General features: G+C 36.2%; 1 protein-coding gene across 1 annotated transcript in view; it reads left to right on the top strand.

Annotated features, from left to right (window-relative positions):
* The window catches only part of LOC111142031 (pleckstrin homology domain containing A5), a 239541-nt gene that overhangs the window by 153795 nt on the left and 60871 nt on the right, over nucleotides 1–24875 (top strand). Inside the window, exons 8-15 of the mRNA XM_022494952.1 lie at nucleotides 17–117; nucleotides 4139–4254; nucleotides 4550–4567; nucleotides 7519–7986; nucleotides 13920–14385; nucleotides 17785–17868; nucleotides 20432–20551; nucleotides 21363–21416. Coding sequence (XP_022350660.1) covers nucleotides 17–117; nucleotides 4139–4254; nucleotides 4550–4567; nucleotides 7519–7986; nucleotides 13920–14385; nucleotides 17785–17868; nucleotides 20432–20551; nucleotides 21363–21416 — 1427 coding nt within the window. The remainder of the gene's footprint in view (nucleotides 1–16; nucleotides 118–4138; nucleotides 4255–4549; nucleotides 4568–7518; nucleotides 7987–13919; nucleotides 14386–17784; nucleotides 17869–20431; nucleotides 20552–21362; nucleotides 21417–24875) is intronic.

A 24875-nucleotide genomic window follows, 5' to 3' on the forward strand; every position in this document is an offset into this window, starting at 1 on the left:
CTCAATTATCTCTTAGATGAGAAAGAAGAGGGTATCCTGGGAAGCATACTATTACCTAGTTTTCAAATAGCTATGCTTACCTCTGAGGACCACATTAATCGCAAATACGCTTTTAAGGTAAGGAAATAGTCATACTTTTTTAATTCTGTATTTGAATCTTGCACAGATTTTAAAAATGGATATAAAATATATTAACAGTCTTAAGTTTGAGTAGGAGAATCCCTTTTAATTAGGAAGCATGTTCCCAAATATCTAAGGGCCAGGTGTCTTCATGTCTGTACTTCACAGTGGTTCTAGATAAAGCAAATATGTGAAAATGCTAATAATTGCTAAATATAGCTGTAGGTGTCCTGGTGATCACTATACTATTCTTTAAAGGATACTGTATATTTGAATTTTTTCATAATAAATTTGGGGAAGAGGACTGTAAGGAGACAACTGTGGTTTTTAACATACGTATGTTTATGATCTTAGAGAGTATTTACAAAGATGTTCTTGGGTCTAAGTACATAATGAACATCAGGTAATTTTGAGATAGTATTGACATTGAGATTTTAAAACTTACTAAATCCAATCAGACCTAACCCCTCTCCTTGACTAGCAATGCCTATCCACTTCTCATATGCTGATTTGTGAAATACCTCAAGTTAAAGGCCACTTTAATGATATTTTGGTTATTTTTATTTTCAAAAGCCATACTGCATTCTTTGCTTTATGACTGTGGCTGAAATAAATTTTAGAGGTCACTTATTTTTTAAGTCAGTTTTAAGAACTCTGAAGAGTTTGATGTAAAAATTTCATTTGAAGGGGAAGGTAAGGGTAACATATGCTGTAATTTAACAGTGAAAATGTTTGCAGCCCTATAAAACTGATCCCATTTTTACTGCCCATCCACTTTTTTAAATACCTAGGACTGCAGCTTATTTACAACTTGTGCTAATTAACATATTGCATTATTAGCTATAGAGAAAAAAGCAGGAAAGTTAGAGTGGTGGGTGGGGGTTGGGGGTGAGGGGTAGTGATGGATGGCCTCAAGGAGAAGGTGATGTCTGAGCAGACACTGTGGGTAAGAAGGGAATGGCATGGAATTTCAATAAATTTTATTAACATCGTAAACCAGAGAAGCAGAATTAAGTATTTATGATGCTATAACAAAATTTAATACTGGTAACTTAAAATAATAAATTGATAAAAGTTACTTTCACATGTAAGACTGTATGATACTGTTATTTGATCATGAGTTTAATTTTTGTGTTTGCTCATCAATTTGGCAAAAGTTCATTGAATGTACTCTTATAGGATATTTTGCTGGGTTCTTAAGACTTAAGTATTAGGATGTTGAAGTCTCAGTAACAGTGACAATGCGTGTTAGGTGTACTTTCTCTGTAATTATTTGGTTTTGATATTAATTTTATTTTCTGTGTAACAAGGGTAGTAATTTCTCTCTCAAATTCTCTCTTTTGCAATGTTGTTTCCTTCAAATTTATGAGCCACTTTTGACACTGAAGCTACTGCTTATCACAATGGTGAGTAGAAACTTGATGGACGATTGTAGAACTTAAAGCTAGATAGCAGACTCTGTCATTATCTAGTAAATATTTCTACTTGGCACCTGGCAGGCATGGTGTGGTTTGTTGGCATAGAAGTTGTGCCTGTACCTTGATCCTCTAGCACTAGCCCTGTTTCTTCCATTGATTACAGATGTGGACAGTGGTCTTTCTTTCATTTCTCCAAAACTCTATTCAGGCAGTCATGGCTTTAATCATTTTAACAACATGTAGCATTTGAGCTGATTCTTTTACACTGTTTCCATGGATAGTTTTATATCTCCAACAAAGTCTAGTGAGATATGTTGCTTATAGAGCTATTTGGATCACTGTGTTCATTGAATTTATTTGTCTTGATTCTTTCTGAAAAAAATTTTGTTGAAAAAGCTACTTTGAGGGGCGCCTGGGTGGCTCAGTGGTTTAAGCCGCTGCCTTCAGCTCGGGTCATGATCTCAGGGTCCTGGGATCGAGTCCCACATCGGGCTCTCTGCTCAGCAGGGAGCCTGCTTCCCCCCCTCTCTCTGCCTGCCTCTCTGTCTACTTGTGATCTCTCTCTGTCAAATAAATAAATAAAATCTTTAAAAAAAAAAAAAAAGCTACTTTGACACTGTTAATGAAGCAGATAGTCAAGATTTCAGAGTAAAGTCTGTAGCTCCAGATTTATTCCTCTCCAGTTTTTATATTCAGCAGACTGTGTACTTCGTACTCTCCTTTACCTCATTGTATGCTGGGATAACTTTTATTTTTCCTTGTCTTTCATTGTGTGATGGGAAACTGTCACAGGCGTTTTTTACATGGAAATTAAGAATGTTTCCTCCACAGAATTCTCTACCTTGCCCTTTTTTTCTACTTTGATACAGCTACTACTGCTGTCCTTCTTTGCCCTGTCAGCCCACGTGCTAAGCTGAGCTCTTAGTGCTCACGCATTGGACAGGAGTCCCTCATTGATGCCTTTATTTCATTTTTCTTCCATTTCTTAGGAACAGAGGCAGATTGAACCACTATAAAGATAAAAACCCACTTAACCATTTACATAAGCCTTCCTCAAACCCAAAATGTTTACATTTTTCTAACATCTTAATTCTATTTTTTTCAGTGTTCCAAGGTTCATTGTTTATGCACCACACTCCATGCAACAAAATATTTACATTTTAACTCTGAAACTTGAAATGAAAAACTAAAGGGAAATACCACTTTGGATCATTTCTTAATCTTTTATATTTGTGTGTCTATGAGGATTAAATAAAATGCTTCAACAGCAGCACCTTTTGAAGACTGAAGAAATTGCTAACACAAAGGGGAAATGCTATATTTCTATTAATTTTGTTGCTAGTTGCTCTAGAACATTCTTTTTTTGTTGAAGTATAATTGGCATACAGTTAGTTTCAGGTGTACATCATAATGATTTGCTATCTTTATATATTATGAAATGATCCCCACAATTAGTCTCCTTACCATTTGTCACTATACAATTATTACAATATTATTGACTGTATTCTCTATGCTGTATATTATATCCCTGTGACTTAGTTATGTTATAACTGGAAGTTTATACATCTTAATCCTCTTCATCTTTTTCTCCTACCCTCCAATCCCTCCTGCATCTGCTAACCAGAATTTTGTCTCTGTATCTTTGACTCTGTTTCTGTTTTGTTTTGTTTGTTCATTTGTTCTGTTGTTTAGGTTCCACATACAAGTGCAATCAAACAGTATTTGTCTTCCTCCATCAGACGTATAACACCTGGCATAATAGACTTCCAGGTCTACCCATGTCATTGAAAGATGCCATTTCTTTTTTATGCTTAAGTAGTACCCTGCTGTGTGTGTCTGCCACATCTGCTCTAGCCATTCGTCTGTCAGTGGACACTAAGCCTGCTTCCCTATCTTGGCTATTGTAAATAAGGCTGCCATGGGGGTGCATATATCTCTTTGGTTTTTGTTTTGTCTTTAAAGGGTTTATTTATCTATTTGAGAGTGAGAGCATGTGCACAGCAGGGCAGGGGAGAGAGAGAGAATGAATCCCAAGCAGGCTCCACACACAGCACGGCTTGATGCCAGGCTCCATCCCAGACTCTATCCCATGACCCTGAGATCAGCACCCAAGCCGAGTCCGATGCTTAACCAGCTGAGCCACCCATGCATATTTCTCTTTGAATTGGTGTTTTTTTCTTTGAATAAAAAGAGGATTTGCTGGATTGTTTGATAGTTCTATTTTTAATGGAACATTCTTGAATAAAGAGGTGTAAATTGTAGTAAATGGAAATTGCTAGGGACACATACATGGAACAGGCATGGCAAGGAAGCATAACAAGGAACCTCATTCTTACCTCTTTTCCTTCCCACACACCTTTTTTCCTCATTTTGATTTTCAGAGGAAAAATGGCAATGTTGGGAGGACATTTTAATAGTTATATTTTTTTCAAGATTGAATTATATTTTAAGTCACTTATTTCTGTAACTATATATAAGCCAAGTCTGGTCTCTTAGAAAGTTGATAGTGATGATCTATGTAGGGAACCACTTAACTGTCTTTCTTTTACCTTTACAGATCCCATGTATCTGTTTACAATGATCCTGTCATTTTCAATCAGGCAGCCCATCCAAACATGCGGACCTATTATTTCTGCACTGATACAGGAAAGGAAATGGAGTTGTGGATGAAAGCCATGTTAGACGCTGCCCTAGTACAGACAGAACCTGTGAAAAGGTAAAGGCTTGTAGGGAAGATAATGGTGATTGCCACTTACATTTTATTCCATGCCTGGCAAGTGTATATCGTTATCATAGTACATACCATTTTATTAGTCATGATATGAAATCATTTCTTCCTCAGAAATCAAGGATTAATTCATGTTCTATATTAAATTAATATACCGTTAGTTAATTTGAGATACCACCTGCATTTTTATTCCACATTTCCTCTTTATTCATTTTCACCTATCAGTGTACTGAGGTGAATCCAGAATCCTAACATTCAAACTGAATATTCTTTCTTCTTACAGAATTACCTTTAATTTCCGGTAAGTACATTTTTAATTGTTATCTTAAACCTACACAAGACAGTGTTTTAAGGCCTAAATCCTAAAAGAGAATTTATATTCATGAAGTTAATTTTATTGTGCTTTTATATTATGTTGTATTTTTTTGGAGTGTAATAAATAGAAATAAAAATTTTTGATGAGTTTCATTTATTCAGCATTTCCTGATTAATTCTGAAGATTTTATGATAAATGTCTCCAGAAAACAGCCCATTAAGCATTAAAATCATTTCTAAGTATATCTGTTTCTTGATAAATTCTGCCTTCTTTCTTTTGAAACTTTAGTGCTTAGATTCCTTGATAATATATCTAATATTAAAATTGATTCATGATTTCTTTTTCTCTGCTTTAACATCTGAATCATTTTAATAATCAACTATATTAAGAACTAGTGAGAGGAAATCTGTTTATACAACTACTTAAAAAGCAGCTGAATAATGTGCTTTAAAAAAATTGTATTCCCGTGTTTTGGAGAAAGATCTGTGACACAATTAAGTTCTTTTCCAGTCAGCAGCAATTGAGTATATACCTTACACAGGGAAGATGCTTACTTGCAAGTTTGATCTTTTTTCTCTCTTCTCAGGGAATTAGGGGCTTGTTACAATAGAAATCTTTAGTTTTGGTAGGGAGGAGGGTTAGTGTACATACTAATAAAGTCTTTTGACTCACTAGTTAAAAGACTGAAGTTGATGCTATATAAATATATTTGTGGTTTTTTTTAAATGTGTAGGTAAAAAGAATTAAAATCCTAAGATAATTTTAACCTTAAAGTAAAATTTTCAAGGAACTATTTAGAATAAAGAAATCTGTATTATAATTTAAATATATGATTTCTAGATAATCTCATATTGTATGTTACCCTTATCTCAGAATTTCAGCTTCCTTTTTTTTCTTATATTTTCCACACTAAAAACTAATTATTACTCATAATTTAGAATGATAAAAATAATAGTATTTTGGTTGGACTTCTGATAACCTATTAGTTGATTATGTGCCTGTAACAATTTTTAGCAGGTTGTGTTGATATAATTTACTCAGCCAGAAATTATTGAAGACCACCCATGTGCCCAGCCTGATGTCACCGTTATCCTGTAGGAATTGTGTCTTTTCTTGTACTTCTCGCTGTTGGCATTTTTATCCTGCCTTGTTGATCTCACTTAATATTTCAAACGGAAAGAACCTAATTATTGTAATATTTCATAAGTATAGGAAGAGTTTCTTTGCTTGGTTTTAAGGTAATGGGCTATCTTTCCTTTATGGCTAGAATACCTAACAAATATTTATCAGAGTATATCACCAAAGAGATAAAATATCTAGCTTTCCTGTAAACTCATTTGTTCCCATTTGAAAAGTCAGTATATATGTCTTTTTTTAGTATATGTGCTGCCGAAGCGAGCACTATATGTCTTTTTAATGACATTTCTTAAATGACAAGTCTTTGGAAAAATCAAGATAAAAAAAGGCAGTGCTGTTCTAATATAAATTAATAGCTGTAAATTAACTAGAAGTAACTATGTTTAAGAATTTTTTCAGATTAAAAAATTTTTTTTCAGATATTTGATATTCACTCTTAAACCCATTCCTTCACCCCTATATTTCATAAGGATAAATATGCCTTTATAAAAGTGTAAATCTTCTATCTTTTAAGAGAAAGAAGCTCTGTACCATATCTTTGTAAACTTTCCCAGTGTCTAATACTACTTCCAATCTAGAAGCTGTGAGTTATATCCAACCTAAATATATCGATCATACACAAAAATTTATGAAAAGTCGTCCCCTTTCTTTTCCTTGTTTCCCTCACTACTCATATTCTAACCTCTGTCTATAACTGTATGTGTGTGGGCTGTGTAGTTCCTGCCCGTCGCTAACACTGGCTGCAATACCATGTTGGCATCGGATAGGGGCTGTAGTCTGTACTGAAGTGTGGGTGCTTGGCCAGTTCTGGAAAGGCCTCCCAGCACAGCATGAGCTTCACGATTTCGTGCAGGTTTAGACACTCAGCTTGGTCTTGTCAAGTGTCTGGAGGTGTTTGGTATCAGAGAAGCTGATTCTCATCAAAAAGACCTAGCTAGAACCACTGGAATGGTGAGCAATAAAACGAGGCCCGGTCACGTACTGACAGGCAGCACATTCTTCCAGTGGGGAGGTGGACATGGAATGCCAGATTCTACTCCAAAATTGCTTGATGAGACGGAATGATAATAGTGATAAAGTCTGTGTCAGCCAGTGATGTGCTCCCCTAGTCCTCACACAATCCTGTAACTCTAGTGCTACAGTTACCCCCACTTACCGAAGAGAAGACGGAGGCACGGTAAATCACACCTTGTCCGGAGACACGGTCAGCAAGAAGCATTGCTGCAAGCTGAACACAGCTCAGTCTGGCTGTGAGAGCCCTTAACCAAAAGTCAGGTCCTCTTGAGTACTACAGACATGCTGATTAGTCTTATGGCTCCCATCTTCGACGGTATCAGACTCTGACTTCTTCTTGCAGCTGTTTGCACAAACCAGACTCACGTTTGTCTCAAGATGAGTTAATCCCTCCTCCCGGCTGGAAGCCACATTGTTTATTTCAAATGATCAGCTGTGGTAGTCCTTCAAGTGTGGATTTTGTGGTTTTACTGTCAAGGGGCAATCCTAATTTGCTTTATTTCCAGATTTCTAATGGGGTTACTCATCACTTTTTATCCTTTGGTGCTTTATATACACCATATATTTTATGTTTTCTTCCCCCACCTCCTTTCTGTTTATGCAGTATGATACTGTGCTTGAGTTTTCATATCACAATATTGGATTTATACAGGCTTAGCCTCTATGACCCTTCCAGTTTTTTTAATAAAGTCAAAGGTAATTTTACATTTTTCTAGATTGAATCCAAGAAATAACATGTGCATTATTTCATCTGATTTACTTACCATTTTCTTCTCTGATTTCAGAGTGGACAAGATTACATCTGAAAATGCACCAACTAAAGAAATCAATAACTTCCCCAACCATAGAGTGCTAATTAAACCAGAGGTCCAAAATAACCAGAAAAACAAGGAAATAAGCAAAAGTGAAGAAAAAAAGGCATTAGAAGCTGAAAAATACGGATTTCAGAAGGATGGTCAAGATAGACCTTTAACAAAAATTAATAGCGTAAAGTTGAATTCGCTGCCATCTGAATATGAGAGCGGGTCAACATGCCCAGCTCAGACTGGACACTATAGGCCAGTCAGTGTGAATAGTTCGGAGAACAAAATAGTCAATGTCAGCCTGGCAGATCTTAGAGGTGGAAATCACCCAAGTACAGGGCCTTTACACACAGAGGCTGATCGAGTCATCCAGAGAACAAACTCAATGCAACAGTTGGAACAATGGATTAAAATCCAGAAGGGGAGGGGTCATGAAGAAGAAACCAGGGGGTAAGTGTCTTGTCCTTCTGTGTTCAGAACCCGGATTCCTTTCACACTATGCCCGTGGAGATTGGTTTCTGACACACCTATTGAAAAATACTAGTTTAAGTAGTGTTTTTAGGCATTATAGCTTCCTGTCTCTCTTCTTCATGGTAATCAGACATGAGTGTTTTTTTCTATATCTCCCATTGTTCTGTCCAGATTTCTCAGAGATCCCTACCCTGTAGAGGAGAAAGTTAAACAAGTCCAGTATACTGTGATAAAATGAAGGAAGAGCATGATACAAGAACATGTAAATGTAAAGGTGGCATGCTTGTCTTGGTTTAGATAGGCCAGACTGCAGAGTGGATAGGGAGCAGGAAAAGGAACCCAGAGACATCCAGTATGGCTTAGGTGCTTCGGCTGTGATGGTGCAGGAGAAACGAGGCTGGAGACAAGCCAGAAGAGATGTGTTCACGTTGGCATTTCAGAAAGATCTCTCCAGCTGCAGGATCTGGAGTACAAATTAGAGAAAGTTCAAAAGCTATTGGAGTAAGTGAAATAAGGAGAAGAAAGGGATGTATTTAAGGTAGGATTGACGAGTGGAGTGCTTAGATATGCTTGATTGTAAGCTATCCCTTGCAATTTAGTTTGAGTAATAGGGGAAAAATCAAGAATGACACCCTGCTTTGAGGCCTCTGACCATCAGGGGTGGTATTTAGTGCCTTTAACTGTGTAGAGAAGATTTGGAAAGAGAGAAAATAATAAATGAGTGGAGAGGTTAAATTTGAGGTGCCTGAAGCCTATATAGCTCCCAAGAGAAATCTGGATTTGAATAAGGTTTGGGGCATCATCACTATATCAAAAGTACTTACAGGGAAGGATGAGAGAAGATAAATTTATTTAGCTGGAGTAAAATAAAGATTTAGCTGGGTAAAATAAAGATTCTAAAGGAAAACCTGAAAGAACACTTACATTTAAGGGAAAAAAACAGATTGTGGGGGCCTGCAAAGGAGATGAAAAGTAAAGGCCAGAGGAAATGGAGGAAAAGCAGGCACCTACTGATGAGAAACAGTGTTCTGTCATTAGGCAGGAGTTTGGTGATACAAATTTTTAAAAATAATGTCGGAAGAATTACCTGAAGTTACTGTGACTCTTACCCTTCAGTAGTAGAAAACTGTAAAACAATGACATGAATGTGTTTCGGTTAAATGAAGATTAACCTAACAGTGAGACTTCCTGAGGTATAGGAACATTCTTCCAGTTTGCTCAGTTGGCGTGGCTGGCTTCAGTGCCTGTCAGCCAGAGTCTCTCCTTTCAGGAACAGCTCAAAGGCCTGGGTGCACTTGGCCTCATCTTTTGTTACCTCAACCAGCACTGCAAAAACACTCCCACAATGTGTTCACTTTCATTTTCTTCTCCACCCTCAGCACTCACTTTTCTGATTTTCCCAGGGGAGAATTGTGAGACATATTTATTATTTCTGGCTGAAGAGAAGCCAGAGTTAGTTCGGGGCAGGGGCGGAGGCTGAACAGATGTTTGATTGTACTTAAGGTAACCATTTTCAGGGAAACAATAATAAAAATCCCAGCCAGAAAATTTGCTGAATCTCTACCCAGCAAATTAAATCTCACTTCTTAGTGAAATCACTGTCCTCAGTGATTTCATACTTTCTTACAGTTGAAACTATAGTTAAAAAGGTTCAACAGACATCTAGAAGTTAGGTTTTCTTAATTGTTGGGCATAAACATTAGTTTCAAGAACTTCTGGGTTTCTTGATTGGTATAATTAACATACGTAAAGGCTTTCTGTGTGACTTTTTTCTTTTGAATGCAGACCTACGGCTTATGAAGGTTATTTTGAGCTAGGATTTCCTGTGTTTTTCACCCCTCCAACTTTGGATTCTCTGGCTAGAGTGTACTTTGGGTCACTGAGATAGATCATCTACATTATCATATGAACTTCATATTTAAAAAATAGTTGTAATGTTTTATAATGAAATAATTTTTACTGCTGGAAAGAAGCATATGGGTTATTCATATTGTGATTCATTTTGTAAAACTTTATGAAAGGCTTGCTTTTAAAGTTCTGACAGAAAGCAAAGAGGTTTAATATTTAGTCAAATAGTAGATCCCTGCATCTGTGAGCAGAGCTTTTAAGTTTCTTTGTGCATGGCAAGCACTGTTAAGACGCATGGTGCCTTAATCCATTGTTCTGCGTGGCAGAATCCCAGGGACAGGGTTTTCATGGTGTTTGACAGGCAGCTGCTGGTGAATGGAGCACCAAACCTGATGAAGGAGCTCACAGTGTTCATTTCTTAAGCTTTCACTTAAAAGTAAATCACACTTTGCTTAATTTGAATTTCTTTGGGCAAAACCACTGAAGGAAACTAGTTTTTTGAAAAACAGGTCTCAAAATGCTAGAAAGCGTATGGGCTAAAAATAAATTTACTTGATAATAACCTAACGTTCTATTAAATTTCTTCAAAGGTGGTTCCAAAGATGGCAGAAGAGCCTTTTAAATTTTGTAATCATTAATTAGCCTACTCTTAATGATCATATGGTATGTTAACAGTTCACATTCCATGTACATCTCTACAAGAGGGTCCAGCTCACAGATTGTGAATGCTTCAAGAGCACTGATGGAGGTGTTTGATGCAGTAGTTTCTGAAATGGAATTTAAACATTAGTTTATAGACTGTTTTTAATTGTATATTAGATTAACAATGTTTGTCCCATCCTTACATGTTTATAAATAATCTTTTCCCATATTTCCAAACTGGATATAAAGTTAGTATTTATATTATCATGTATTCTTATATGATATAGTTCAGTGCTTAGTACAGAGCTTTTGCGTATTTTCTCTATAATAGTTCTTAGATTTGTGAATGACCAAAGTTACTGAATTTGTAAATGACCAAATCAAGGTATGTTGGGGTAAATTGCTTTAGTTCTAGGACAGAATTTCTAGGATGTCATCGATTTCTGTGACTGACACACTTCTTAAGCAGATAGCTGTGGGGTTGCCAGTTCTGGACTTTTTCCAGTTTCTAGCTTTAGTGTGAACAGAGGTGAGGATACGAAGGAAGACCAAGCAGAGAAAAAAATAGGAAATACGTGTGGTGAAAAAGCAGCAAAGAATTGAACCTTTATGCTGGTTATATCAGAGTACTGGGTACCTTTCTCCTTCGCTCCAGCCCCAGACGCATCCAGTGATTAGCCTTGCTTGCAGTAGCTCTTGTGGGGATGGTGGGGGAGGGGGAGGCAAAATGTCCAATTCTGAGCAAGCCTGTTACAAGTGAAGACTTTGAGAAGCCGAGGAACAACCAGCATGATGAAGGAAATTTAGTTTAGGGGGAAACAGTTGAAGGAATTGGAAATATTTCAAATACATAGTAAGACAAGGAGTTTAGAACTGTAAGATAGTTTTGTGATCAAATCATCTTATAGATAAGAAAACCAAATCTCTAAAAGTTTCAGTTTGCCAGATTTGGGTAGCAATATGAAGGATTCTAGTAGCACTTTAAGATTATGCCCTTCCTAATTTGGGGGTTTATTTTTATTTTTAATTAAACCATTACAGTTGAGAAGTTTTTTTAATAATTGTCATAGTTTGGGAGAAATTTCTTCAAATAGAAGGATTATTTCGCTTTTTTCATTAAATCCAAGTTTTGAGTATCATTGACATAATGAAAAGAATCCCGCTTAAGGAAATAAGAGACTTCATTCTAGTTCTGGCTGACCTATGGACTATTCTTTAACCCAGGTATTAAAGGTTACATGAGGAAATTTTTTTAAAGAAAGGAATATGAGGGGTACCTGGTTCAGTCAGTAGAGCCTGGGACTCATGACCTCAGAGTCATGAGTTTGAGCCCCACACTGGGCTTATGGATCACTTAAAATAATAAAATTAAAAGGAATATATACTCTTGGTCTTTCCTACCCTGTCCTCAAAACATGAACTACCCCATCTACCTACCTTGCAAAAAAAAAAAAAACCTACCACACACTCTGACATTGTCTGAGTCCCAGATGAACTCCAAAGTCTTTGTACTCAGTAGAAGAGCAAGGATCCTGGCCCTCCTGACTTTGGGTCAACTGTTTTTCTCCTCTTTACTATTTTTCCACTGTATTGCTATGTTTTTCATGGCTTTATCCCTTCTGTGGTGCTTTAAGCCACAAAAAAAGGTATATTTGAGACTCCCTCTGGTGTTTGTGTAAAGATAACATCATTTTAGTGCCCTAGTAGGCACAAATTACACAGGGATTTTTATTTCCCCATACCTCGTAGCTCAGATGCACCCAGTTCATTACACCGAATCACAACAAAGTCTTCTTACTACAGCACATCAGTAGGCATTGTTACTGACAGCGGTCTTTGGGTCACACAGCTCTGACATCCAGGTTACCAGCCAAGGATCCCCAGATGATTAAAGAGTGTGGTCAAGTACCTTACACGTTGAGTCTTCTACCTTTTCTGGTCTATGTAATCACCAGCCTTTTGAGCATTTTAACATCCAGCAGGAGACAGCAAGATATTATGCAATTATGCATGCCCAATTCCAAAATATGCTCTGTGTTGAAAATACAGTACACAGAAGAAAAGCATTAACTAAACGTTGAAAGAAGAGGTGAGGAAACCTGAGTTTGTGGGGGCCCAACTCTCCCACATTTGGTTTATTGAATTACATTTTATATTAGGATATAAATTTATCCCCAATATAGATGCTAGCATAAGATGAATAGTTATGATTTAATATTGATCTTTTTAAATCTAGATTTTATTGTGGTTACTGTTATTAAAAAGGTTGTGTTTGCATTTAGAATTTGATGTGTAATTACATCTAATGACTACCTCTGAAGATAGTGGGGAAACACAAATGCTAACTTGATTTGAAAGTTTTAATTGAATTAATTTAATTGACTTCTTGAAAATCCTTTTTATTTAATGTATCTGCTGGCATGAGGTTAGCAAAAGGATAGTTTTGATAAATTCAGAGCAGTGCTTTTATTGTAGTGTCTTTTTTTTTTAATTGTGAACTAAAATTCTACTTTATTCTTTCATTTTAGAAAACTGGAATAAATAATCTGTGCTTAGTAATAGACCTAATGTATCCATATCCAAAAACAACGGCATTTTAGGAGAACTTTATTTAAGCTGCTTAATGTCCATGAGGAACTTTTAGATTGCTTTAGAAAGCCTCCCACAAATGTTTATACCAAGGTGGAATATTCATTTCTATGCTAGAAACATGGAAAATTCCTGAGTTTTGTAGTTGTATATCTAAATATTGTCATGGTCAAGTATTTTGTCTTCAAATGGTTCAGTTTTGAGCTTTGGCTTCAAGTCATTTTTATTTTTCAAATTAAGAAAAGTTATCAAGGGGAATTTTCTCTTCCAACCACAAATGTACTGATGTACTTCTTCCAGAAATAGTCATGCTTTCTGAAGGAAGCATTGCAATAGAGGAATCACACAAACCTTGCAGGAGTTCATTTCCTGTCTTCTGGCTTCGTAGGCTCAACTCAAAAGCTTCAGGATTTCATTCCTACACAGAGATCCCACTTAAGTGTTCTGGTGAGATGTAGGAAAAGATTCTAGGCGTCTATTGATCTAAAAACAAGCTATAGAGACAGACTTGAGATTAGACCTTAGACATTCTTACTAATAAGTATTTTCCTTTTTTTAACCAAACTGTATGTTGTGTGAATAGTCTTTTATGTAAATAACAAAGATGTTTCTTACTTAATGTAGTAAATTCATCAAACTGAATTTCATAAAAAAGTTAAAATCTATTCATGATTATATCCTGTGTACAATTGTGATCAACTTTTTAAAAGTAAGTCCCAGTATATATATTTTACTTACCAGAAGGGGGGAAAAATGTACTCTAATTCAGAATCTAGGAAACAACTCTCTTGTTCATGTTTACATTTCAATTCTTTTTTGTTTGTTTGTTTTAGAGTAATTTCTTATCAGACATTACCAAGAAATATGCCAAGCCACAGAGCCCAGGTTATGGCTCGCTATCCCGAGGGTTATAGAACACTCCCAAGGAACAGCAAGACCAGGCCGGAAAGTATCTGCAGTGTAACCCCTTCCACTCACGACCAAGCAGTAGGACCTGGAGCAGAAGAGAAACGGAGATCAATGAGAGATGACACGATGTGGCAGCTTTACGAATGGCAGCAGCGTCAGTTCTATAATAAGCAGAGCACCCTCCCTCGTCATGGTCCTTTGACCAGTCCCAAAACCATGGTTAATATTTCTGATCAGACCATGCACTCTATTCCCACATCACCTTCCCATGGGTCAATAGCTGCTTATCAGGGATACTCCCCTCAACGAACGTACAGATCAGAAGTCTCTTCCCCAATTCAGAGAGGAGATGTGACAATAGATCGCAGGCACAGGGCCCACCACCCTAAGGTAAGCTAGCTGCTCATCCTGCATTAACTACTGCTTTATGGATGCTCTGTCTTATTTCTGTCTATACAATGCCTTCTTTTAAATGTGAAAGACAAGTAGGGTGCCTGGGTGGCTCGGTGGATTGAGCCTCTGCCTTCGGCTCGGGTCATGGTCTCAGGGTCCTAGGATCAAGCTCCGCATCAGGCTCTCTGCTCAGTGGGGAGCCTGCTTCCCCCTCTCTCTCTGCCTGCCTCTACTTGTGATCTCTCTTTCTGTCAAATAAATAAAATCTTTAAAATTAATTAATTAATTAATTAATTAGAAAATATGAAAGACAAAAATATAGGGAGGAGGTAAGCAAGGCAGCTCTTCTGTTTTAAAAACTAAGCAAGAATAATCTGCAGTGTCAGAATTTCACATATAAAAACCTAAGCTTGCAATGCATCATCTCTCAAGAGCACAGAACTAGCTATTTTGAGCAGATGCTTTATGCACTGTTCTGTGCGTAGCTCATCAGCTGTCCATGTAGGTTAAGCCCACTTGCGTTTTTATTGGCTCCTCACACATTTGAAAATTCGACCCCTGCCCCCTTCCAACATACCTGCCTTCATACATCAGGCTCGTCCCACTCTTCGCTTAGGTAAGTGCTGACCTCATCTTCTAACCAGCTGCTTGTATGGCTTATCGAAATATCTCCTTAGATGGCCCAGTTTAATATCAGAAGAACAATGTACCAAGAAGCCCTGGTGTATATGCTTGTTTAAAATTAAGATTCAGGGCGCCTGGGTGGCTCAGTGGGTTAAGCCGCTGCCTTCGGCTCAGGTCATGATCTCCGGGTCCTGGGATCGAGTCCCACATCGGGCTCTCTGCTCAGCGGGGAGCCTGCTTCCCTCTCTCTCTCTCTCTCTCTCTCTCTCTCTCTCTGCCTGCCTCTCTGTCTACTTGTGATCTCTCTCTGTCAAATAAATAAATAAAATCTTTAAAAAAAAATAAAATAAAATAAAATTAAGATTCACATAGCAATCATATTTTAACTTGTACTTGCAGTTGGTTTAAGCATTGCTTAGTAGATTATGAGTGCACTCAGTGCTTTGTGTTAGTTAGCTTCTTATAATACTAAAGCTGTCATCTTGATCAGCAGCCTACATGCAGCCCGTTCTGTAATTTCTGTAATGTCTATCCTAAAACGAAAAGAAAATTTTCTGTCGTTTCCTTTTTAATTCTAAAGAATTTTTTGCTTTATACCATTTTAAAATGTACCTTTTAGTATCCTTTTGACAGACTGAATCTTTTAGTTATAACATTACATAAAGTGTATGTTTGACTTTTCCATAAATAACCGTTAGAAATGAATAAGTCAATCAGGATTTTCTTTCTTTTTTTTTTTTTTTTTGAGGAAGCTTCAATTTGCCTCACCCAAAAAAGGGCTCACTTTGAACTCCACAGTAATAAAGTTTGATGTTTTATCACTTGTATATCCAAATGCTAAATCATGTTTGATTAAAAAAAAAATCATAATAATAGGGCCTCAGTGGCTCAGTTGGTCAAGCATCCAACTCTTGATTTCAGCTCAGGTCATGATCTCAGGGTCAGGAGATCGAGCCCCATGTTGGGCTCCCCACTTAGTGTGGAGTCTGCTTGTCCTTCTCCCTGTGCCCCTCTCTGTGCGCGTGCATGTGCACTCTCACTCTTTCAAACAAGTAAAATAAATAAAAACGATATTCAAGACAGATCTGCTCTAATACAATTGATTAGTGTGTGGTTGAAAAGTGTTCTCCTGGTATTAGTATTAGTTTATCATCTGTTTCAATAACAAATATAAGATGACTGTGTGCTTGCTGTCTAGTTCCCTGTCAACTGATGTCTACTGCTTCTCTCCCCAAAAACTTCTTAAACATTGCCAAAATTTTCTTTCAAGCTATCCTGTTGTTTTCCTTGATGTGCTGAGTGGTTCCCAAAATATGTCCATGGATCTCAAGGGTTCCCATGACCCTTACAGGGAGTCTATAAATAAGCTTGAAACTGTTTCTACAATGGCAATAAGGTGATATTTACTGTGTTACCATTTTCTAATAGCACAGAAGCAACGGTGGGTTTTGGTACCTTCACATAAATCAAGGGAGTGGCTCCAAACTAGTGGTGGTCACTGTAAGTTCCCGTGCCACACACTCACAGTAGAAATAAAGTAGCAGTTTCACTTAAAAATCCCTTTGACAAAGCAGTAAAAGATAATTTTATTCATCTTGACCTTTCGTTACATGTCATTTTAATATTCTGTGTGATGAAATGGGAAATATGTTGAAGACATTTTTCTTGCATACCAAAGTGCTAATATTAGGGTTGACTTACAGAAAAAGATGTGTGCGTTTCAGGTGCAAGCTGGACTAGCTCCTTTTTTCATGAAACACCACTTTTACTTGGAAGAACGAATGACAGACAAACTATAGTTATTCAGACTTGGTATTTGACAGACACATCTCAAAGTGAAATGTTATCCTGTCACTTCCAGGAAAACAACTCTGTATTTGTCACTGATGACAAATAGGAGCTTTCAAGCAAGAATTAGAATTTTGGAAATGTATCTGCCACTGTGAGCTTGACAGCTTTCCGGCGCTTCAGGATTGGTAGTGGTATTAACAGATGTGTGGTGCTGATACTGTACACCGGTGGTGCCAACATCTGCATAACTCACTGATCCAGTATTTTCCTCACGAACAGCGTTTGATAGTACAGAATCAAAGATGGGTAAAAAATTCACTTAGAGCATAAACACAGGCCTGCTTTGTTCTGTTGCACTTTGCAGATACTGCTTTTTTTTTTTTTTTCCACAAATTGAAGGTTTGCACCAGTCCTTCTGACAAAAATGTCAGTGCCATTTTTCCACAGCATTTGCTCATTTTGTGTCTGTGTTACAGTTTGGTAATTCTCGCAATACTTCAAACCATTTTATTATTGTTTGTTAAGGTGATCTGTGATCAGTGATTTATAATTCACTAGAAGCTCAGATGATGGTTTGCATTTTTTATAGTAAAGTATCTTTTAATTAAGGTATATGCATTTTTTTTAGACATAATGCTATTGCACACTTCATAGACAGCAGCATATTTTAAACATAACCTTAACATGCACTGGGAAACCAAAAATTTCATTTGACTTGATTTATTGCAGTATTCACTTAATCATGGCCGTCAGGAACCAAACCCACAATATCTCTCCTAGTTATGTCTGTAAGCCAGTAGGTATTAATCTAACAGTATGAAAAGTTCATTGATTCAGTTTTAGATACCATTTTGCAAATAACTTTTAATACCTACATTCATAAGCAGTAATAGCAAATTTTTAATGATATTTTATAATGTAAGAAGATTTCTCGTCACTGACATTGATCACAGAACTTATATTGTACCCTTATTTTCCTAGCACGTCTATGTGCCTGACAGGAGGTCAATGCCAGCTGGCCTGACTTTGCAGTCTATTAGTCCCCAGAGCCTCCAAGGCAAAACGGTGAGTTCAGTGTTTTTATTTACCGTACCATGGTTTATATATGTGCTACACATGATAGCACATATCCGACAGAGCTTCTAAGTTTGAAAAAGGGGTTCCTCCCAAAGAAAAACTGTTGCAGCTTTTGTGAAAGAGAAGCTCATTAGAAGAATCTGAGATCATGTAACCATTTCATTGTCAGACTGGATATGTCTCCCTAAATGTCTGAATGCCTAAATATAAGATTATATTTTCAGATTTTATTGTATAAACTGAGTGGGTTTGTTTACTTCATTGAATGTTAATTCCTTGTTCTTAAAACAGAAGTTGGAGTAGTTGATTAGTGGAACAAACACAGCAGGCAACCATGTGTAGTCACACTACAGGCCTCTTAAGAAGTTTCTCCTGTGAATTTTTATACAGATTAACTACTTTAGAAGGGAAAAAACTGATTTACATATTTATGCAGAGAGAGACTATAAAAATACACGAGGTGTTAGCAAGTACTTACCATTATCATTTCATCCTCAGTATTATGTTCAAATTGGGAAGGAGTTCTATCACCAGGACACTATTATTCTTCACATTAAAGAGAAAGGATGACTTTTCATTACATCGTTTAATTTTAATGGCATTCTTTTATCTGTGCTTTAATGTCAGTAGGTAGTCTCGGTTCCAGTGAAGATGTGATTTGAGGATCTAGTTAGTTGTTCATCATTTGAAATTGTCCTCCTGAAGGAATCAAAACAAATTCATGTTCTATGTGTTTTGCAGACATTGTTTTATTTCCTTTTTCATCCTTTATGTGCTTAGATATAAGAAAGATATTCTGGCTTTAAGCTACTGGCAGCTTATTTATTAAAGGTTATAAATATTACTTGATTAAAACTAAAAACTTTTAAATGTTGTAATTTTTACATATTAGATTGTTGATCTGACGAAGAAACAGACATACATCATAAGATAATGCTAATAAGTATCATATTATGAATTTTTAGCTTGTGCTTGCTCCCTCTAGTGGATATTGAGGATAAAATTTACTTATTACCTCCTTTGTTGCAGGTCAAAAATGTGCCTGTTTTTATTTTGCCTCAAAGTTTAAGTATATAGGAAACTTACTGGAACCTTTTGTCCTTTTGAAAATCTCTTTATCTTTTTAACTCAGCAAATAATAAACCAGAGTCTCAAGATTCCTTCTTTTGGTCACTCTGGGTCTTAGAATATCTAAATCCCTTACACAACCCTACCTTCTCTGTGGCAGGACCTCAAGAGCTTGATATGGTGGTCATAAGACAGACCGCCCCATAGTCCTGAGGTCACCAGATGTGGTTGGCATCAGAGCAAAAGTAGCTCTTCTTTTCCTGTTATGAAATTTCTTCTTCAGGACATAACACACATATTCTTTGACTCCTTAATGTCTTATCCATGTCGATTGGTCTTTCTAAAGAATCCCATAGTAACTGCGCTTTAATTCTGAGATTTTTCTCACCTGAAGGCAATAATTTTTAATATAATTTCATATAACAGTTAAAAATTACTTCTGTCCCTTAAACTTGTTGTATAGAAAAGAAAAAAAGAACAGCAACAAATGAACAGAATAGAAGAGAGCTCGTGTTAACCCTGTGGTATAGGCAAGACAGATCCATCTCAGGAATGCTTTTTGGCCTGGAAGTTTCAAGTGCACACCATAGCCCTCAGGTGATGAGTCTCCCTCTGGCCTTTCTACAGTTTTTAATCATAGCAAAGTTCAGAGAAACACCAACTAATATTTTATGACCTGTAAGTCTGCCAACAACCGTACCTTATTGCATTTCTAACAAAAATATGTCAGATTGGCCTATTAAGGAATTTTATCTGCCTTTGAAAATTTATCTCCCTTAGGGATCATAGTAACCAATCAGGAATCAAAAGTTCTCTGCTTGCCCCAGAGTGTGGGAAGAGGGTTTATATACTCATGGAACCTTTCTCTTTGTATAAAATGCTGTCTTTTTTTTTTTTTCCTTAAAAAATAAAAACTGATCTTTTGGTCATTTAAAAAATCCTGTGAATCCCCTAACAGTGACATTTAATAATATAACTGGGAAGCAATTAATAGATCCCAGGTACTGAGTTTAATGATAGGAAGATATCATCCAAGTTTTAAATGAAGTTTAATTCTTTTTATTTACCTTCTGCTCCCTACAATAGAATGTTGGACATGCAGGTATTCTGTTGCTGTAAAAGTCTTAGGCGTCATTTTAGAATTTCTTTGAATAATAATAATTTAATAGTTCTTACATACAAAACTTTATAATGATTTTCTGGCATTGTGCTTTTTTGTACTTAACACTTAATTCTCTCTTGAGTTCTGAGAAAATGCCTGAATGTACTGTTGTTTCGCTGTATCTTTTAAGTAACACTGTTCCTTCTATTTCTCTAGATATCTATGCATTTATGTAGGATCTATCATCATAGTGCCTAGGCACTATGTTTGATGTCAACCATAAGAGGAAACTTGCCAAGAAATCTTGGTTTAATATCTGTCACTTAAGGCAACAATTAATCTGTTTTCCACTGTTTGGATTCTTAAATTGTACTCCTTCAGCCAGAGGAGCTTACGCTGTTGCTAATAAAGCTGAGACGGCAGCAGGCCGAACTGAATAGTGTCCGGGAACACACGTTAGCACAGCTCATGCAGCTGAAACTTGAGGCCCACAGCCCGAAGGTCAGCTATGAAGAATTTTCTATGTGTCGTCTGCCATTACCACTGATTCTGAGCCACTCATTAATCAGTTTGATCAGTGTTGTTAGTGTCGAGCATGAGCCCATACAATCATTGCAGCGACATTATGATCTCCTATTGACCCTTTGAGAATTCACTTGTTTATATGTTATTAAAAGGACACACAGGTAGGTTAAATTTCTTCTTAGCCTTCCAACCCGCTCACGCACCAACTTTTGGTCATGAGATAGGAAATGCAGACAGACTTCAAAACAGTGTTATCATTTGCCGTATACTGTAGCTTCCACATCTGATAAAGCATATTGAAAATGGTGTAATTCCTGGAAAGTAGTAAGTTGAAAATTGATTACACTTGTAATAACACTGCCTTTTAAATATCAGAGATTAAGATATTTCTTTCATTCTTGATTAAAAGAATGAACACACGTAAACATTTCTCAAAGGGTTTAATAGACTCTGGTTATATGAGAAACATCCAAAGAAGTAGTACTATGGTGCAGAAAAGTATTAACATGTAAAACTTCTAACACTGAGTCTGCTAAAGCCATTTGAAGGATTTTTCTGCTTAATATATTAGCTTCTGTGCATGTCTACTTAATTTCTTACAAAACTAAGTATAATTTTATAATACGTCATCTGTACAGTTTACAGGGGAGCATGTATGTGAAAAGTTGTATACTGTGACATAGTAGGTTGGGGTAAACTACCTGTTTTTCTTATTTCAAAATTGACCTTTTCATGAATTCTACACCCTCTTTCTCTATCCCTTTGTTTCTTGATTGATGCCTACTAGAATGAAATTCTTTCACATCATCTTCAAAGGAACACCATATATTTGGATCATCAGGTGGGATTTGTAGAATTTTTTTTGCTTATTATACCTAACAGAACCTTTGAAATGTAGTACAGTTTTCCAGGCTACTCTGATATTTTGGTCATTTAAGAGCTAATAGCATGACTTTTACAAGTGACAGAATAAGATTCTTAACAGGGAATTCAGAAATACAAAACAAACAACAACAACAAAAAAAAAAAAAACAAGTAGAAAGGATAGTTTTGAGTGTTAGGGGCAATGCAGATGCTGGGTCACAGGAAAACTGAGAGCCTGAATTCTCTAAACTTCCGTTTTCTCATCCCAAAACACTCACACTCATTAAGGCTTATCTCCGTTTGGAGTTGACCTAATTAAAGAAATAGGTACCAAGCTGTGAATTCCTCATTGGAAGACTCAGAGAGGGGTGGGTGTGGTGTTCTCTGTATTCCCAAAGGGAGATTTAACTATGGATGAGAAGTGTGGTGGTCATTTTTAATTGCATAACTTTGGTCCTTATCTGCTGTGTGTTCCTGGTGTTTGGTCTTCACTAAGCTGTATAGAGTCAGTTTTACAGTGGCCTGTAGTTCCTCAAATTACCTCAGTGGTAGCAGTGGGTGTGAATGGCAGTTCATGACTAGGGACTGATACTTCCATATTTTAGTTTTTATGAAACTCTCTCTTAATATTTAATTTTAATTTGATGGGAATTTTTGATATGTTCTTAGACATAGGATTTCTTCCAGTGAATGCATTTTTTATCTATATAAATTAATTATAGATTAATTAAAGCTATAACGTGTTTTAGTTTGTTTCAAAATGTTCAGACTTGAATATTTTAGCAAATGGAAGAGGTTACTGTGGAAAATGTTGTAAGACAGATGTTTACATATTTATAGTTGCCTGCTTAAAACAAAGTAATAATGTACTGATTTAATTTAGTTATATTTAAAGAGGGATTTTGCATTAGGATAACCCTTTAAAAGATGTTCATTTTTTTAATTTTTAAAAGAAATATACTTAAGATATTTAAAGTATAAAAAAGTATATTTAAAAAATACACTTTTCTTATATTAATGAATTTTAATAGTTTATTTTCCCACAACATGTTTTCATCATGATTTTGTCTATCAGAATGCTTTAGAAATAACATTTCATGACTCCAGATTCCAGTCTCCACCCCAGAGACCGGTACTGTTGAAATTTAACCACAGTGTTAAATTGTACACTTTGAAAGCAGTCTGCTGAAGACACGTTAGCCAGTGAAATGGTAGAAGTAAGTCTTCCCTCAAAATGTGACATTGTCAAAAAGCCTCTAAGATACATGGTAAATAACTTTCATAAAAGCTCCTTTGCCTGTAAAGCTAGAGATAGTTCTGAATAATAGTGGGATACTACAAAAATTAGGTGTAAACCACAGTATAATTGTGAGTCTGAAGTTCTATAGTATCTCTGGAAATAAACCTAGTGGTTCGCTGTGATTCATTACTTACCTCCTTAAATGAAAACTGGAAGTACAGAGACCTAAGCCTTTAGAAAATCACAGCACTGACAGCTGGCCCAATCAGCGCAGGCGACTCCTGATCTCCTGGTCGTGAGTTCAGACCCCAAGTTGGAGGTAGAGGTCACTTGAATAAATAAATAAACTTAAAAAAAAAAAAACCCTAGGAAAGTTCAGGTAAGTATATGGAAATACCATTTGCTAAGGTGATTCTCCTCAGCTGCCTTTCCAAGGTTGAGCTGTCTCTGCCCTTTGCCCAATGACCCAGATTCGACTGAGGTTTCTGTTCCCCTTGGTCCTCTCTCAGCACTCTGCCAAGCCTGTGCTGTCGGAAAGGCTAATGCTAATAGTCCTATTGGTGACTTCCAAAAATCTCAATTTTTCACTGATCCTCTCTATTCCCTCTACATGTCAGTAGAGATTTGCCAGTAATTTGCCTTTTTCTTATTTGCCTTTATTTCTTAGATCATGAACTAAAGTTATATTGGTCCAATTTTTAAATTTTGTGGTAATGAAAAGAATTATGATAATTATTTGAATGCTTATTTGCACAATCAGAGTAAGATGATTTCTAATGGGAAAAAATGGGCCATTTTTAGATATAATTAGACAATTTATAGAAATAAGGTGGTGGCTTTGCCCAGAAATTCAGATATGCCTAAATAAATATCCTTAAGGTTTCCTAAAGAAAATCTCTCTTTAAATAAATGAAAAAATTTTTTTGTTTTAAATAATTACATTTAATGTAAATGAAATACTTACTTTTGAACTGTTCTATATTTCATATCAGTAGTTAGGTTATTATGTTACAGAAAAAAATCTTAATAATTTTGAACTTTAATGAAATTTTTTTCATTCAGCTCAAACATTTCCAGCTTTTAAAAAAACATTTCCAGCTTTTAATCTTGTTACTGCCAGTAACCTATTGTAGATTACCAAATCTGTTGTTTTTGTTGGCATTATTGGTTGCCTGGTTTATAAACTGATTCACCAGTTTTTATATAACTACAAATTGGAAAGTAGATTTTAAAATCTGAAAGTCAGAGGAAAAGGCTCTGGTCACATTTTATACTACGTATCATACCAAATATGTGCTAATTGATACTCACTTTCAACACCTACTCTCCTAGCTCAGATCATTAGAATAACCTAAGGCCAGCAACAAGATGCATTCTCTCTCCTGCCCCTTGTGAGATAGTCAAAAGAAAGTTTTTATTGATTGAAGTTCATGAAAAATAGAGCCAAGTATAGTCTCTGAGTTGCTTCAGAGGTAAATTCATTTCTGTTATCACTAGAATGCTTATATTATAACAGATGAGAAATAAAAATACCTTATCTGAAATTCTGAGTATCTACATGTTACACACAGTCAGTCCAAAAGTCTTGACTTCTGGTCCCTGTAGCTTGAGCAATATAATTTGACTTCGAATTAACCACCATTTTGAAAATGAGTCCTGTACTGAAGTGTTTTTAACAATAACAAAAGCCATACTAATTATGTGGTAGGATTTTCTTCTGCTTTTTGTTTCATTTTAAAGTATACTATTATCATTTGCTCATGCTTCTACAGCCCAGTTAGTAGACTGTTCACAGCCTACATTTATTAAGACTAGCCTAGGTTTGTCATTATTGTGAATTTTAAGATAGCCTATGAACATATAGTAGTGCTAACTGGATATACTTTATGTACCTCATTTAGGTTTTATTTAGAAAATGAGTAAGTACATAACTTTTTTGGTCAGTCACGAAGGGAAGATCAATAGCAATGGGGAAATGAGAATGTGTCTATCCTTTTATCCATTTACCTCACCCCTATTTTAGCTCTTCCCTCCATTTGTTTCTTTCTTCCTCACATGCTTTTTCTAATTCTCCCTATTAGTAAAAAGGAGCTGTGAGAAAATTTAGATGGTGTTCCCTTTCTCTTCCTAAAACCTTCCTGCCAGCTTTCCATGTAGGCAGTGATAACAAAATGAGATGCTAGGAGCTGAAACAGG

This window comes from Enhydra lutris, unplaced genomic scaffold (assembly GCF_002288905.1).
Source record: "Enhydra lutris kenyoni isolate GAN:26980312 unplaced genomic scaffold, ASM228890v2 scaffoldscaffold7, whole genome shotgun sequence".
Lineage (NCBI taxonomy): Eukaryota > Metazoa > Chordata > Mammalia > Carnivora > Mustelidae > Enhydra > Enhydra lutris.